The sequence below is a fragment of the Phaenicophaeus curvirostris genome, chromosome 3 (genome assembly GCF_032191515.1).
Source record: "Phaenicophaeus curvirostris isolate KB17595 chromosome 3, BPBGC_Pcur_1.0, whole genome shotgun sequence".
Taxonomy (NCBI): domain Eukaryota; kingdom Metazoa; phylum Chordata; class Aves; order Cuculiformes; family Cuculidae; genus Phaenicophaeus; species Phaenicophaeus curvirostris.
In genome coordinates this window covers 77,750,697-77,765,307 of record NC_091394.1, presented here as the reverse complement: position 1 = coordinate 77,765,307, position 14,611 = coordinate 77,750,697, and the positions used below count along the sequence as shown (strand labels likewise).

The window sequence follows — 14,611 nt, the reverse complement described above, 5'->3', positions numbered from 1 at the left end:
GATGCTTTTTATTCTTAAAGCATTCTGTCGTTTTCCAATTATATATATATGGTCGTTCACTTTTTTTCCTTTTACAGTTTTGTAACACTTTATCGGAAGATACAATAGATTTTTTTTTTCCCCCCTAGTGTTGTCCAGGTTAAAGACAGAAATAGAGTTTATGCCATGTTATGCGTTCTGTTTGTAATTTGGATCAGTTCTGAGATTCTGTGGAAAAGACTGGAGGCACCTCAGTCTGCAGAAGGGTTACTTTTTGCAGAGCTCTCCTACAGACTCCAGAACAGCTGATGTTGTTCTTTGTGGAACAGTGATGCTTGTAAATTAGCTTGCTATAAGTTGAATTAAGCACATAGAGGATTTCAATTCTGGACAGTTCAGCTGTTTTGTGCATAATTTCTGCATGTCTATAGAAGTTCAGACCACAAGGACACATAGTCATGCAGATCTGGGCTCTTCAGACTTCATAGGTTAAGAAGTCCTACCCTTTTGGAGTTCACTCAGACATACCTTCATCTGATCCTCCATCCGATCTTTTGTTTACAGAATGGTGTTCTAAACAGTCACAGCTTTGATGCATTAGTGTGGGTGGCATCAGCGGCACGAGCATCCCACATAAGAATATACTGTTCATATATAGCACAGGAATTTCTTACCTTTGTTTCAGAAAAGTGGAAAGACTTTGAAGCACTGTTTTAAGTACTCAGTGTTACAAAGCATGGTGTCAGTAGATCAACACTCGGCCTCTCTCAGAGCACTGTCATTGAGTAAAATACGTGGTCATGGGGCGTATGAATATTGGGTCATCTTTGAAAAATACACACTAGTAATTTGACAGGTGTGTTTTGAGCACAACATGAAGTCAACTGCACTAAACTAATTGATCTATGAGGCCCAAAATCTTGCCATATATAACAATTCAGATCTGAAGTAATAAGAGGAACAATAACCTGATTTCTGTCCTTTTACATGCAAAAGTATCTGAAAATTTGAATCTTTGTTCTTTACAATAAAGTGAATGAAGTGAGATAACCATGAGCTTCTATCAAACTGTTTGCCATCTTTTAAAAGTATTTAGGTAATTCTTTGTTTTACACACAAAAGAATTGTTCACTTGGGCTTCAGGAAGTGAATTTAGAGGTAGGAAAGGGGATCAGACTTACTGATGCTCAACCTCGTGTTCCTGAAATAATTTTGTTTCTGAAAACTTATGTTCCTGTACTTGGATGTATGCAACAACTTCCTTAAAATCCTTCCAAGGCCACTGTTCTGTTCTGTTTATAGAATGGTGGGCGGGTAGCTGGTGTCAAGTTCTCACATGCCTGTTTCTCTCTGGGCTTTTACTGATCTTAATATAGTAACAGCCCTCCCCCGAGAGCTAAGATCTGAGATGACTGCTTGTGATTATTCTGATATCATTAGTTCGTACAATCAGCAGTTAACACCGAGCTTTGTAAATGTGGATTGTGTCTTATGCCAAAGCAATAAAACACCAGAGAGTGTGGCAAGAGTGTGGAAATTGTTACGTTGGGGCAGTCTTTAAAGAAATGAAGAAAGCAGAAGTCTGCTAGATATACTCTTTGATTTAGTTAGCTTTCTCTTTGGTATATATTATCTTCCAGTCTCATTTCAATTTAAATCCTTCACGGGCCTGTAACAAAACTAAGCCTTTATTTCTCCAAGTTCATCATTAGCTGGAAGAAGTAATGACTATAAAATTTATCCACTTACTGGAAGACTAATTGTGTCCAAAAGACTGGCACTTCTCTCTTCTGTTGTCTGCATTCCTGAGAAATCTGATGAATTCTTCTTTCAGTGTAGTTTAGAACAGAGGTGGGCTGAAAATAACCTTTGTTACTGCTCACTGATGTCAGAGAAATGAAAACTGATGTTGTCCATCCCATGCACTTTAGTGTATTTTGCTTACCCACATTAGCTTCTGGATCTCCTCTTCTGGAATGGCTTAAATGGTATCTGGAGCCACTGTTAGAACAAAAAGGTAGGGATTCTGGGTTGGAGCTGCTTATATCTTCTTTGACAGCTGTGGTTTGTTTCAGTCTGAGGTTTTTTCATTGGCAGTGTCCAAAGCCTCCCCAAAGTGCTTCTGTTCATTGAAGTTGTCCTCCATCAGATGACACTTCCATGTGTTACCAGTTTTGCAGTTCCTGTGCCCAGAAAGCTCATCAAGTCCTAGCGATTTTGTAAAACGTGAATTTGGATTGAGTAGTTAGTTCTTTAACGTGTACTTTGTATTGTATTATTTAAGTCAGTCACTTGAATGTTTTTGTTCAAGTTCTGTCTGAGATTGAAGCCTTCCAATGTGAAGCATAAGTTGAAAGAGCTCAGGCCATCTCACTCCCAGAAGAGTTGCCTTATTCCTATTAGGAATTTAGGTTTTAATCTCTCAAAACTGAATGTTGTAGAATTTGTGTCAGTATTTCTTTGGAAGTGCTTGTTCCATTTTGAGAGTAGAGGTCGAAGCTGTTTTCTGTGATGTTAAAATTTCTTCCATTCCAACAAGCAGATTGGAAATAAAAAATGTATTTTCCCTGGCCTTATGCTATTGTATCTTGAAAGGGAATATGGTGATTCTGCAGAGGGAGATTCTACGGATTACCAGTGGATCCAAACAGATTTGTTTCTGAAAGGCTCAGTTGCTGGTTGTCAGTGTTGTTATTTTTGGAGTATCGTTGATGTGATTTTAAATGAACAACCTTATGAGAGGGAAAAAGGGAGGGGAAGCGGGGCTGAGGACCTACCTAACTTCCTTTTGAGGAAGGAACTTCAGTTGAATGTTCTCTGCCAGTCTGTGTGCTTTGGCATTGTGGCTTAAAGGGTTATTAGTTAGGGTAAAGGCGATAACACGTATATTCATTTTTTGGTTGTTTCAGTTTATCAATTCATTTTTTTTTCTTCCATTAAAAAGGAAGATCAGATCTCGTTATACTGTGACTAAAATGTTCTATAAAAAGGTATTTTGCTTTTGGGGGGCGAAGCTTTCAACTTTTCTTTTGTTGCTTCCCTTTTTTTGTTCATTTTCTTTGATTCAGTTCTTTTAATTTCGTCCTAGTAAGGCAAACATTTGTACATATAGTTGTGTAAAATGCTTGTTTCTTATTGAGGAAACTTTTGCATTAGCGAAGTGTGCAACTTGAAGTACATCAGTTCTGTAAGTTAAAGCATACAAATCCTTTAAATTCTTGCACTTTATTTTTGCTAATGCCTTTTTCAATGAATTCAGCCTTACAGAAATTCAGTTAAAGAGGGATGCTGATGTTGATCATTTGTCTTGTTTAATGCCAACCCGTTGTAACACATCTCTACTTTCGAGCTTTCTGTGCAGAATTGCTATCAATTTTTTCACTCAAATTCCTGGTTGTTTGCTGCATCAATGGGTAGTTTTATTTTCTTTGTGTTACAGTGAATAGCCATGGTAGTAACTGTTTTAACTAAAGAACTGCATTTTAATTACCCTTTGAAGAGGTTAATCTCTTCTCAACTGAATCTTAATAAACATATCTTCCAGTTTTCAAAGATACACAATTCTCTTCCTGAACCACAAAGTGGGAAATAGTAAAATAATTTGCTTTGTGGGGTCTGAAAGAGTCACCTTAGAGTTCCAGCACATTAAAAAATGTCAGCATGACTTTGAACACATGACAAGTGATACAATTGAAACGTCATGTAGGTGATAACAGTAAGAGCAGCCAGAAGGCATATAGAAGAAAACTTATAGTTATGGAGATAGGATACGTTTAAATATTTGGGGATTATGCCTTTTCTTAAAGTGTGTTTCTTACACTCATACAGAGTCTGATTATAAATTTGAAATTTCATTAAAAAAATTACGTATGTTCTGCTAGACAGCAATGATTTAGCCTCTTATGTTCTCAGATGCAGCCCAAATTTACAATGCTTTTGTAGCAACATTTAGTAATTAAGGGAAAGAAAATGCTACATGTTAGACTAGAAGCTGTGGTTGAATCATTGACATGTGATTTCAGGCTTACAAGCTAGTTTGATTACAACAACGAAAAAAAAAAGCAAATGTACCTTGATTAAAGTTTTTTACCAAATCATGATTTTTATAGAATCACAGAATGGTTTGGATTGGGAGGGACTTTAAAAATCATCCAATTCCAAGCCCCTTGCCGTGGGCAGGGACACCTTCTAGTGGATCAGGCTGTTCAAAGTCTTACCGAGCTTGGCCTTTGAACACCTTAAGAGATGGGGCATCCACGACTTCTCTGGGCAACCTGTGCCAGTGCCTCACGGCCCTCACAGTAAAACATATCTTCCTAATATGTAATCTAAATCTCCCCTCTTTCAGCTTCAAACTATTAACTCTTATCCTATCACTGCACTCTCCAGCTTTCCTGCAGGCCCCATCTAGCGTGTTGCAACTTTCTATAGAAATCTTTGTATAGTCTCGATCAGAGTTAAAGTTCGTGAATATTTTGAGTAGGTCTGAATCTGGGGTTTTTTTGATGGTATTCTTACAGCTGTTGGTGATGCCTTACTGGAAATAAGAGCTCTGTTACTACAGTAGAGTTTCAGCATACAGGGAGCAAGTGCTCTGACTTCATCCACAATAATCTTTGTTACAAAAATCTGCTAATGTTTTCATGTTTGTCAGTATATCCTTATCTTTAGTATGCTTGATAGTCTACATGAGCTAGAGAAATTGGGGAGAAAACATGGAAATGCCTGGATTTTTATTAGCTACAATATCTTGAAAATTTGAGAGACTGTATTTATTGTCAGGGATGTTTTACATAAAGTTGATTATATCTACATCTTTAATACTGCGTTGTTAGCGCTTTCTATGTAGAAACTTGAGAAATTAGGGTCTTATATCTAGTTTTGATCAAGACTGAGAGCATACAGAGATCTTATTTCTCCTCATAATTAAAAGATTGTCTGTCCTTTGCCCTGCCCCCTTCCCTCTTAGCTTAGTTTTCCTTTTGAGAAAATTATGGTCTCAACCGGAAACTCAGAGGGCCTTGATGTTTGGTGATGGCATAAAATGTTTCTATATTAAGGAAACCTATTTTGACTGTTCTGATTGGATATACGTGGCAACAACTCATTAGAGAGGCCTGCAGTCTCAGGAATTAATGTGTCAGTGTGGGGTTGAAAAAATTCCATTTCCCTGGAGGACAGAGAAAGACACAGATGCATCAACTATGTCTGTATCTTGCAGTCCTAAGGGACTGAGTAGGGAACTTAATTGTTGTTGTGGAAGCAATAGGTAAAAGACCAATAACACAACACTTCTATTCACTATGCACACTCGTCTTGAGGAATGTGCACTAAGACAGTGCAACACAAACATCAAAAATTCTTAGAATGGGCCAAAAAGAAAAGGAAAAGAAAAAGAAGAGCAATTTCCTGTGTCTTGTAGTACAAGAGATAATGGGCACCTAAAGAAGTAAAAGGCTCAATGTAGAATTTTTTGGTGAACCGTTACCTAATGTCTGGAACTCATTGCCACAAGATTAATGTTTATTTCCAAAAGTGCTTGGACAAATTAATAAGAGAAGGATCTATCCGAGTTATTAAACATTGAATTCTCCTGCTTTTCTGTTGGATGGAAGCTGGAAAAATACCATGAAATTATCAGTAGGAGCTTCTCTGGTCAACTGGCATTGTTTCCTGTTGGATGTGGGATGTTGAAGTGGAGGCACTTCTGATGGCTATGAAGTCATTAAGAAATCCAGGTGTTTGAGTTTGGCAATTTTAGCAAAACAACAAGGCTAATGACCAAGAGGTCTAGAATTTTATCACTGATTGTTGTAAACTTTTTTCTTTCCCAGATAAAGGTCTAGTTGATTTTGAAGCAAATCATCCTAAACTTTCTCTATTCAAAGTTTTTGGTAAAACTGTGATGTGTTCTGCTCATAGGTGCTAAAAGTGGATGGTGCTTATGTTGCTGTGAAATTTCCAGGCACCTCCAGTAATGCAAACTGCCAGAGCAGTTCTAATTCAGATCCTGATCCTTCATCTCTTCTCCAAGACTGTAGGCTACTCAGAATAGATGAACTGCAGGTATGCCTTTATGAAACATTGGGAAAACAAATGGTATCTTGAAATGTCAGCACTGTGTGCTTAATTGCATCTTTAAAATTCTGTGTATGTCTACAGGTTGTAAAAACTGGTGGAACTCCAAAAGTTCCTGACTGTTTTCAAAGGACACCTAAAAAGTTGTGTATTCCTGAAAAAACAGAGATCCTAGCAGTAAATGTAGATTCCAAAGGTAAGTAGGACTTATCTCGTAAAATCCCGTTGAATTCTTTATTGCCTGTTTTTCTTCCTAGAGGAAATCAACTACTGTCAAACTGGCATAAACAGTTGTTTCCATTGATATTAGTAATTCTTTAAAAGTGTATTAGTTAGGAGTTCTTTTACTGGATGCCATCAGTAAAAGACGTTAACTTTTTTCTTCATGTATCTTTGAAGGAGTGCATGCTGTTCTGAAAACTGGGAACTGGGTTCGATACTGCATATTTGACCTTGCCACAGGAAAAGCTGAACAGGAAAATAATTTCCCTACTAGCAGCATTGCATTCCTGGGTCAGAATGAGAGAAGTGTTGCTATTTTTACAGCTGGACAGGTTTGTGGTTTTGTATCTCAATCATTTAACCTTACTGCACTTCACATTGATCATCTTTGAATGGGATGGTTCAGACTTTTGTAAGGCTTTTCCAAAGACTGGCAAAGATCAGTTCTTCAAATGGGTTGTGAAAGACTTGCTGCTACCATTAATATTTTGAAAGCACAGGGTAATGGCAATCTAACTCATCACTCTTAGTAATCTTATTCACATTGTATCTTGAATAAAAAATAAGTGTAGGGGGGGGAACCTTGACAGGATAGGTCCTGTGTTAGTGTAAACTTGATCTCTAGCTGTGTTTTGGAATTGGGTTGGATCAAAAACCACTCTTGAGGAAATGTTAACAAAAAAGCCCTGTGTTTGATACTAGAAGTTGTATATTGAGGTTTTGTGCAACTCTTTCTACTGTCCAGTGTTAAGTATCATATTTTATCTGATTATACAGCTTGATTACACTGCACAGACATCCATGAATCATAGAATCATAGAATAACCAGGTTGGAAGAGACCCACCGGATCATCGAGTCCAACCATTCCTATCAAACACTAAACCATGCCCCTTAGCACCTCATCCACCCGTGCCTTAAACACCTCCAGGGAAGGTGACTCAACCGCCTCCCTGGGCAGCCTGTTCCAGTTCCCAATAACCCTTTCTGTGAAAAATTTTTTCCTAATGTCCAGCCTAAACCTCCCCTGGTGGAGCTTGAGGCCATTTCCCTCTTGTCCTGTCCCCCGTCACTTGGGAGAAGAGGCCAGCACCCTCCTCTCTACAACCTCCTTTCAGGTAGTTGTAGAGAGCAATGAGGTCTTCCCTCAGCCTCCTCTTCTCCAGGCTGAACAATCCCATCTCTCTCAGCCGCTCCTCATAAGGCTTGTTCTCCAGCCCCTTCACCAGCTTTGTTTCTCTTCTCTGGACTCACTCCAGAGCCTCAACATCCTTCTTGTGGTGAGGGGCCCAGAACTGAACACAGGATTCGAGGAGCGGTCTCACCAGTGCCGAGTACAGGGGGAGAATAACCTCCCTGGACCTGCTGGTCACGCCGTTTCTGATCCAAGCCAAGATGCCATTGGCCTTCTTGGCCACCTGGGCACACTGCTGGCTCATGTTCAGTCGGCTGTCAACCAACACCCCCAGGTCCCTCTCCTCCAGGCAGCTTTCTAGACAGACTTCTCCTAGTCTGTAGCACTGCATAGGGTTGTTGTGCCCCAAGTGCAGGACCCGGCATTTGGCCTTGTTAAACCTCAACAAGGGCTGAGAGAAGGGCTGAGAAAAATTTCCAAAGCCATTTTAGTAGCTTCCAGAAACTCAGTATACTTTCCTTATGATAGTTGAAGGAAACATTTTTTTGCAAAAGAACTGAGTTTGTATGTTTCATTTAAATATATTCAGTTTTCTTTGGAGCATTTAAGTAAACTAAAAGTTTATGTACTATGTTTCATTGTTAATGTTTGATAATGAATGCATGTTGTAAAGAAGATACTTTTAATAGTATTTACTATGTTTAGCATGTTTCAGGCATTTTGAGAAAGAGAATCTTACGCCTTATGCTGTGTCGCTTCATGATAGGAGACAGTGGCTTAAATGAGAATCTTGGGTAAACTGTTCTCATTGTTGGCCGTCAAGCAGGACTGGACCTTTTGGGAAGGATAATGTTTACAAATTGTGGCAACTTCATGTTAAAATTTTTTTTCCCAATTGTAGGAATCTCCTATTATTCTTAGAGATGGAAATGGTACAATCTATCCAATGGCAAAAGATTGTATGGGTGGGATAAGAGACCCTGACTGGCTTGATCTTCCACCTATTAGTAGCCTTGGAATGGGTGTTCATTCCTTAACAAATCTTCCTGCTAACTCAACCATCAAAAAGAAAGCTGCTATTATCATTATGGCTGTTGAGGTAAAATATTTTCTTTACTACAGAATTATGCGCATTTTTTCTCTTGCATTTTTCACATTCTGCTTAAAGCAGCTTTAGGTTTAGATAGTGATGTTTAACTCGTTGCATTTTCACTATTTCAGAGAAACTGATTTCAGCAGGAAATTCTCTTAGAAACAAGAAAGCACAAACAAATTTATGTAGTAAAGTGAAAGAACCATTTTTTGGAGTACATGGCTTGTGTGTCAAGATTTTAACTAACAGTATTTTTAAAGCATTATTTTAAAACTATTACCTTTGTGTTTACTGTCAGTATTCAATTTTACTTGTTATATGGGTGCACAGTTTTTTCTGATGGATCCAACAGCTTCTTTTCTTGTGAATACAGCTTTTATTAAAAACTTCATTGCTTTAAGAAGAATTACTTTTTTCACCTTATATTTGGAACATACATTAGAAAATTATGATAATAGAGTGAAATTTTTTTCACTTGAGTTGCCTGTAGACTTCTGTACTAATCTGTGGTGCTGTATGAATTTTCTTATATCATCTACAGCTTGTAGAAACCCGTCAGTGATTTGATGCAGTTTAGTTAGATCTGCTCTGTGCTTTGCTGCCTCCTGGAGGTATTGTGTATCTGCTAGACTGATTGCTTTCACAATGGAGTATTCAGCCACTGTGGAAAAGCTTGTTATATATGGGGAGAGCCCCCAGACTTTCAACAGCTTCTATTTGTTCAATTATCAATGTATATATCACTTTCTTGGAACAAATATGTAAGAGGTATTTAATGTAGACTCCTTAGTTTTTTTCAGTTGTGCCACATTTCTCACATTACATATAGCCATGAAATAGAAATAATCTGTCTGAAGAACCCAGCTGTGATGCCAAAGGCATACATTTATGAGCCTGGTAGCTTCTGCCGCTTAAGCCTATTTACTTAAAGCTGTGCCTGAATGCGTGCTGTTTTCTGTTTTAGCAATGTTTTGATTGAGGTGATACACATTCTCAGCAGTTCCTGCACTGACTTCCAGAGAATGTCCTAGATTTAGATCTTTCTATTAATTTCGAAAGACTGAAAACTTACGAAACTTGTATGTTTGCATTTGTATTTTAAATTGATAATTTTTTTTTTGAGTACAGAAACAAACTTTAATGCAGCACATCCTCCGATGTGACTATGAGGCTTGCAGACAATACCTGATGAATCTTGAACATGCAGTTGTCTTGGATCAGAATCCACAAATGCTGCAGACATTCCTTGGCCATAGATGTGACGGAAACCGTAATATTCTGCATGCTTGTGTGTCTGTATGCTTTCCAACCAGCAACAAAGAAACTAAAGAGGAAGAGGGTGAGCTCAACAATATCATGAAAATAATTTGAAAATAAACTTAGGCATTTTCAAGAATGTCTGAAATAAAGGCTGCCTTCTTTGTATGGGTATCCTTAAATTTGGCACCTAAAATGTGTCTTATCTCTCAAAGGTGCTGAGACATTTTTATTACTCATCAGGGTGTATAAGAATTCCATAGTTAAGAATACTAAGCTGGTCTTTATTGATTGTAAAAGTCGAACTTTTCACATGCACATGTTAATCTTAGATGAAAACAAGTATTTTTCCACCTTTATATCACTAGTAAGCTTTCAAGAGAAATTATATTTATTGTTTTTCAAGTTTCGTAGTATATATTAATTCCTCCGAATAAGAAATGCTTCTTGCAGTTGATATGTATTAAGAAATGTGAAAGAATGACTTTCTGTTAATGTCCATTACTGATACCATTTAAAAATGTCTATTTAATACTGTTATGTAAAATGTATGTTAACAGAACAAGGTTGCTAAGTCAAGCACTCAAAAACTAGGAAATGCCAGAATTAAGTTTACCCGTGTGCTATACGTGGGTATGCGTTGTGAAATGGTCTTTAATTACACCGTCGTACTATTTTTTCCACAGGACTACCTCATTCAGTGCACAAGATGGACGGTGCTCACCGAATGGGTAGCTATTCAATATTTCTTTTTATCCTCATCATTCAGTGTGTGGCCCCATTCCTTACTTATTGCACACCATACAAATCCTGCACTGAATAATGAATGAACTTCCTTGTGGGATTTTTGTATGGTGCTGTCATTGAATTTTAGTCATTTATAGACCTTAATTGTTCTTTATATCCCTCTTTATAAAGTGGGGGTAATGCTGCAGCTTTCTCATCTCTCGAAGGTATTATAGCTTGAAGTTTTTCTGTATTCAAAGCTTTTAACTAATTTTGGGAGTTCTGTTTGAGAAGCTTAGGGCCTGATTTCATTTCTTTTTTTTTTTTTATTTTTTTATTTAGTAGGTGTTATTCTGAAACACTTATTTCTAGAGCTGGATTAATAGTAGTTTTAGTTGTTCTATGAATGTTAGTTATTTCTGTGAGTGAGGCACCTTCCAGAAATTAGTAAAATGTTATCTGTAAAAAATTGTTTGACAAAGTTCTGTGTGCTGTTAGATGTGGCAGAAATCCGTTCCAGTTCTCCACGGTGATGTTCAGTGGCGTTAAACACGAAGCAGTGCTTTCCCCCTCTCCTTGCCAAGCTGTTGCTACCTTACTACTCACCTTCCAAATGTTGCAGCAAACAAGGCAGAAACAGCTTGCTCGTTGTACAAACTTTCATCTTTAGTGTGTCGTCCATCCTGTGCACTGATTGAGGCAGGGGTCTTGTGGAAGGGGAACAAAAAACCCCAAACAAAAAAAAAAAACCCCAAAACAAACAAACAAAAAACCCCGAACTGTGTAACTCAAGATTGTTTTACTATAAACACACAAGGAAGCTGAAATAAGGATGCATGGGCAAACTTAAATCTGACTCTTCCTAATTTGAGTGCTTATCTTTGCAACCTTGACATTTTTTCAAGTAACTTCATTTGGATGTAATTTAACTGAAAAAATGAAAAACGTGAACCTGATACTTCTAATACCCCTCTGCCTCTCTCTTTTTCCCCTCACAAAAATTGTTTTAAAAGGGGGTTCATATCTTTAGATTCAAATTGCATTTACCTTACACTGTAGCCGTTAGTGATGGATATTAGGACAAGCTCAATTTCCCTGCATCATCTGGAGGGCAGTCATGACTGGTGTTACTGTCTGTAAGCTATATAGCCATCTGTTAAACTGTGAAAGAAGTTTGATTTAGGAGTAAAGGCTTAAATTTCAGGCTCCAGATACTATTTATTTTCCTTAAGAATTGCGGAACTTAGTGCCCCTTCCCAGCTAGAACCTTCCTGAGATCCTTCACTTTTATTCCTATCCTCCTTAAGTGCCAGAAGGGGAATATTGAGGGAAGGGATAAGCTTTTAGTGTTCCCAGATCCTATGCCTAGTTTCACCATAGCTCCTGCAGTGTTGGATAAATGAATTAAAGTAAAAGCATCTCCAGACCTGCAAAGCTGGGGAAAGCTGCTCTGTTTCTCTGTGATTTGGTATCTCTTCAGTCTTGTCAACAGAAAGGATCTTGGAAAAGGCAGATCCAAAGAAATATCTAAAGCACGTGAAATCATTAGAGTTATGATACTGAATTTTAGATAACTTTAGTAAATACCCGTGAAGTGAGGTTTTTTTAGAGAATTGGGACAGATTTCATTAGACAACAAAAGAGCAAATTGCTGTTAAAACCAGAACATTTACAATTGATTGGTCTCCAGAAATGAATACTAACTCCTCTGTGTGAGGGGTCCAGAAGTATGATGTGGTGTGTCATGAGTTAAGAGAACTAATGGATCTTAGAAAGGAGTACAGTGCAAATAGAATGGCAATTCAGTTACCACTACACGTCAACTAGTATAGAACTGAGGGCACAAGATAATATTCTTCTAAGCGCTTGATAGTCATCTGCTGTGGGTAGTTAATGATTTTTGTCTAAGAAACCTCACATGCTTGAGAAGCAAAACCTGAGATCTTTTTCTACTTCAGGTAATGATGAATATAAAGATTTAAAGAATAAAGATACTATAAAAGCTGACAAACATCATCAAATTATCTTATTCTGTCAACTCAAGGTTAAAGGTATTAATAGGTACATTCTTGTTTAAAAGAAAAAAACAAAAGAAAGGGGGGAAAAAACCAGCTAATTATCCAGGTCTTAGTGTAGTCAGTGGTGAAAATATGAATGCAGAAGATGGTGACTGTCATTTTGAAAAGCCTTTAAATGGAAAGTGAGCACTAGCTGTAGCAACCTTGAATCATGTCCTGAAAGATCTATCAGAGTCACTTTAAGGATTTTTTTCTTTTTTTTTTTTTTCTCTCCCAGAAATACATTTTCCTTCTAGTTTGTACCAAAATTTGTCATTTGCTCTGTTGAAAGGAAAATTGCCCCTCTCCTGGCCTCTTGTCATGCTGAAAGTGTCTTTTCCTTCAGTTCTTTTTGGATCCATGGCTGTAGTGATTCATAATTTGCTATGTAGTAGCTATGCAATCTTCAATTGTCAGTAGCTTCTAAAGAAGCAATAACTGTTGCTCTGTGCAAACGTTTTATGGCTGACTTCACTGTTTATCTATGTATTTATCTTGCAGATAAATATATCTGTGTTAGGCCTTTGATTCAGGTGGCTGCTTCAAGTTGTGCCGTAGCTGTGCAGCTGGGTATCTTTTTATATTCTGTATAGCACTTGGCACAGTATGGTCCTCATTATGACTAGGACCTTTAGGTGTTATGGTGCTTAGGGTTTTAGATGTTAGAAGAAATACTTATTGTTAATGATGTCAACTGGTTGTGCTACCTTGTTATATTCATTATGCTTAGTTTTTCTAAGCATGCTCAGGAGTAGAGTGTATCTTACAAGCCCACAGTTTTGCATTGCTGTTCATAGCTGCTCATTGTTGAAGTGTGGTGTTTGGATTTGTTGGGTTTTTTTTGTGATGTCCTGGGGTTTTTTTGGTTGTCATTCCTTTTTATAGCTTTGACTCAGCAAGTGTCTGGAATCAGCTATGTGATAGGTCCTTGTCTCTTGATGATTCTGAACACAAAGCTTGTTCTGGAATTTGGGTGTCTTAAATTTCCTTCCTTTATGGCCTTTTAGAAACCAAATCCAAGCAGAAACATGTTTAAGCTCATCCAAAATAAAAATTTGTATATGAACCTACTTTATCCTTCTAAATCTTAAAAAAAAAATTCAGGGAACGTTTTATGATTAGTTACATTTCATACTTTATACTCTTTCTGTATAGTTTTTCCTAAGTGAAAGTTTGACACTAATAGTTTTCTTAATTTTTCAGAAGCAGAGCGCTCTGAAAGAAATACATTTGCTGAACGGCTCTCAGCTGTGGAAGCTATTGCAAATGCAATCTCTGTTGTATCAAGTAATGGTCCAGGAAATCGGGCAGGATCATCAAGCAGCAGAAGGTAAACTGAATAATGCTTTCTCTTTTTTTTTTCTGTATGGTAATTTTGGTATTAATTACAATCTCTTACTAATTCTTTCCTTCAGTCTAGCTTAAAAATGGACTCTATTGCTAATTGAAAGTCAGATTTCAATTCAGGCCCCAAACTAGAGCTCGGAGGTTTTTTTGAAGCCTTTTCTGGGGGGAGAGCTAATGGTAGCATATTTCTAAACTAATTTGTGTTTTCTGGCTTGGGACGTTGTCTCCTTATTTGTAAAGTGGAAACACTCATCCTTGTGGGGAAAGAGAATTTAGGGATAAGCTCCTATGTTCTTCGTATTTCTGTGATGGTAACTGAGTGATGCTCACATCCAGGGAATCTGAGGGTATCTGTACTGAGTTCTGGTCAGCTCAGATGATGGATGAGGGCATAGTATAATTTTTTTCTTAGCTTTGTAGCCAAAGCAGTTGACAGAAAATTATATCTTTATCCTTCCAAAGCTACAGTCCTCATCACTGTGATCTTTTTGTTATGGTATGCGAATAACAGTAAGGGTTGAAGCTTCCCTACCACTTTCTGTAGGAGATATTACTCTTACGAGGAAGTGCAAAGAAACAAAACCAGGTTTTACCTTTTTGTATCACTGGGTTCTTTTGTTTTTACCTTACTCCTACCACCTTTCCCTATAGTAAGATGATAAAGGATTTTTTGAAATTGTTTACAGACTGTCCTCAGTAAAGTAGTATTTTCATATTAG

The 14,611-nt window shown here is 37.6% G+C and overlaps 1 protein-coding gene across 11 annotated transcripts in view; it reads left to right on the top strand.

The window, feature by feature from the left end:
• UBR5 (ubiquitin protein ligase E3 component n-recognin 5) overlaps window positions 1–14,611 on the top strand; it is a 91,947-nt gene that overhangs the window by 47,040 nt on the left and 30,296 nt on the right. For 8 of the 11 annotated variants that reach the window (XM_069854454.1, XM_069854459.1, XM_069854450.1 and 5 more), the window contains exons 17-23: window positions 5,902–6,045; window positions 6,142–6,253; window positions 6,457–6,611; window positions 8,314–8,511; window positions 9,634–9,844; window positions 10,449–10,493; window positions 13,749–13,875. In XM_069854454.1, coding sequence (XP_069710555.1) covers window positions 5,902–6,045; window positions 6,142–6,253; window positions 6,457–6,611; window positions 8,314–8,511; window positions 9,634–9,844; window positions 10,449–10,493; window positions 13,749–13,875 — 992 coding nt within the window. The remainder of the gene's footprint in view (window positions 1–5,901; window positions 6,046–6,141; window positions 6,254–6,456; window positions 6,612–8,313; window positions 8,512–9,633; window positions 9,845–10,448; window positions 10,494–13,748; window positions 13,876–14,611) is intronic. The other 3 variants (XM_069854455.1, XM_069854458.1, XM_069854457.1) reach the window with 1 other exon arrangement.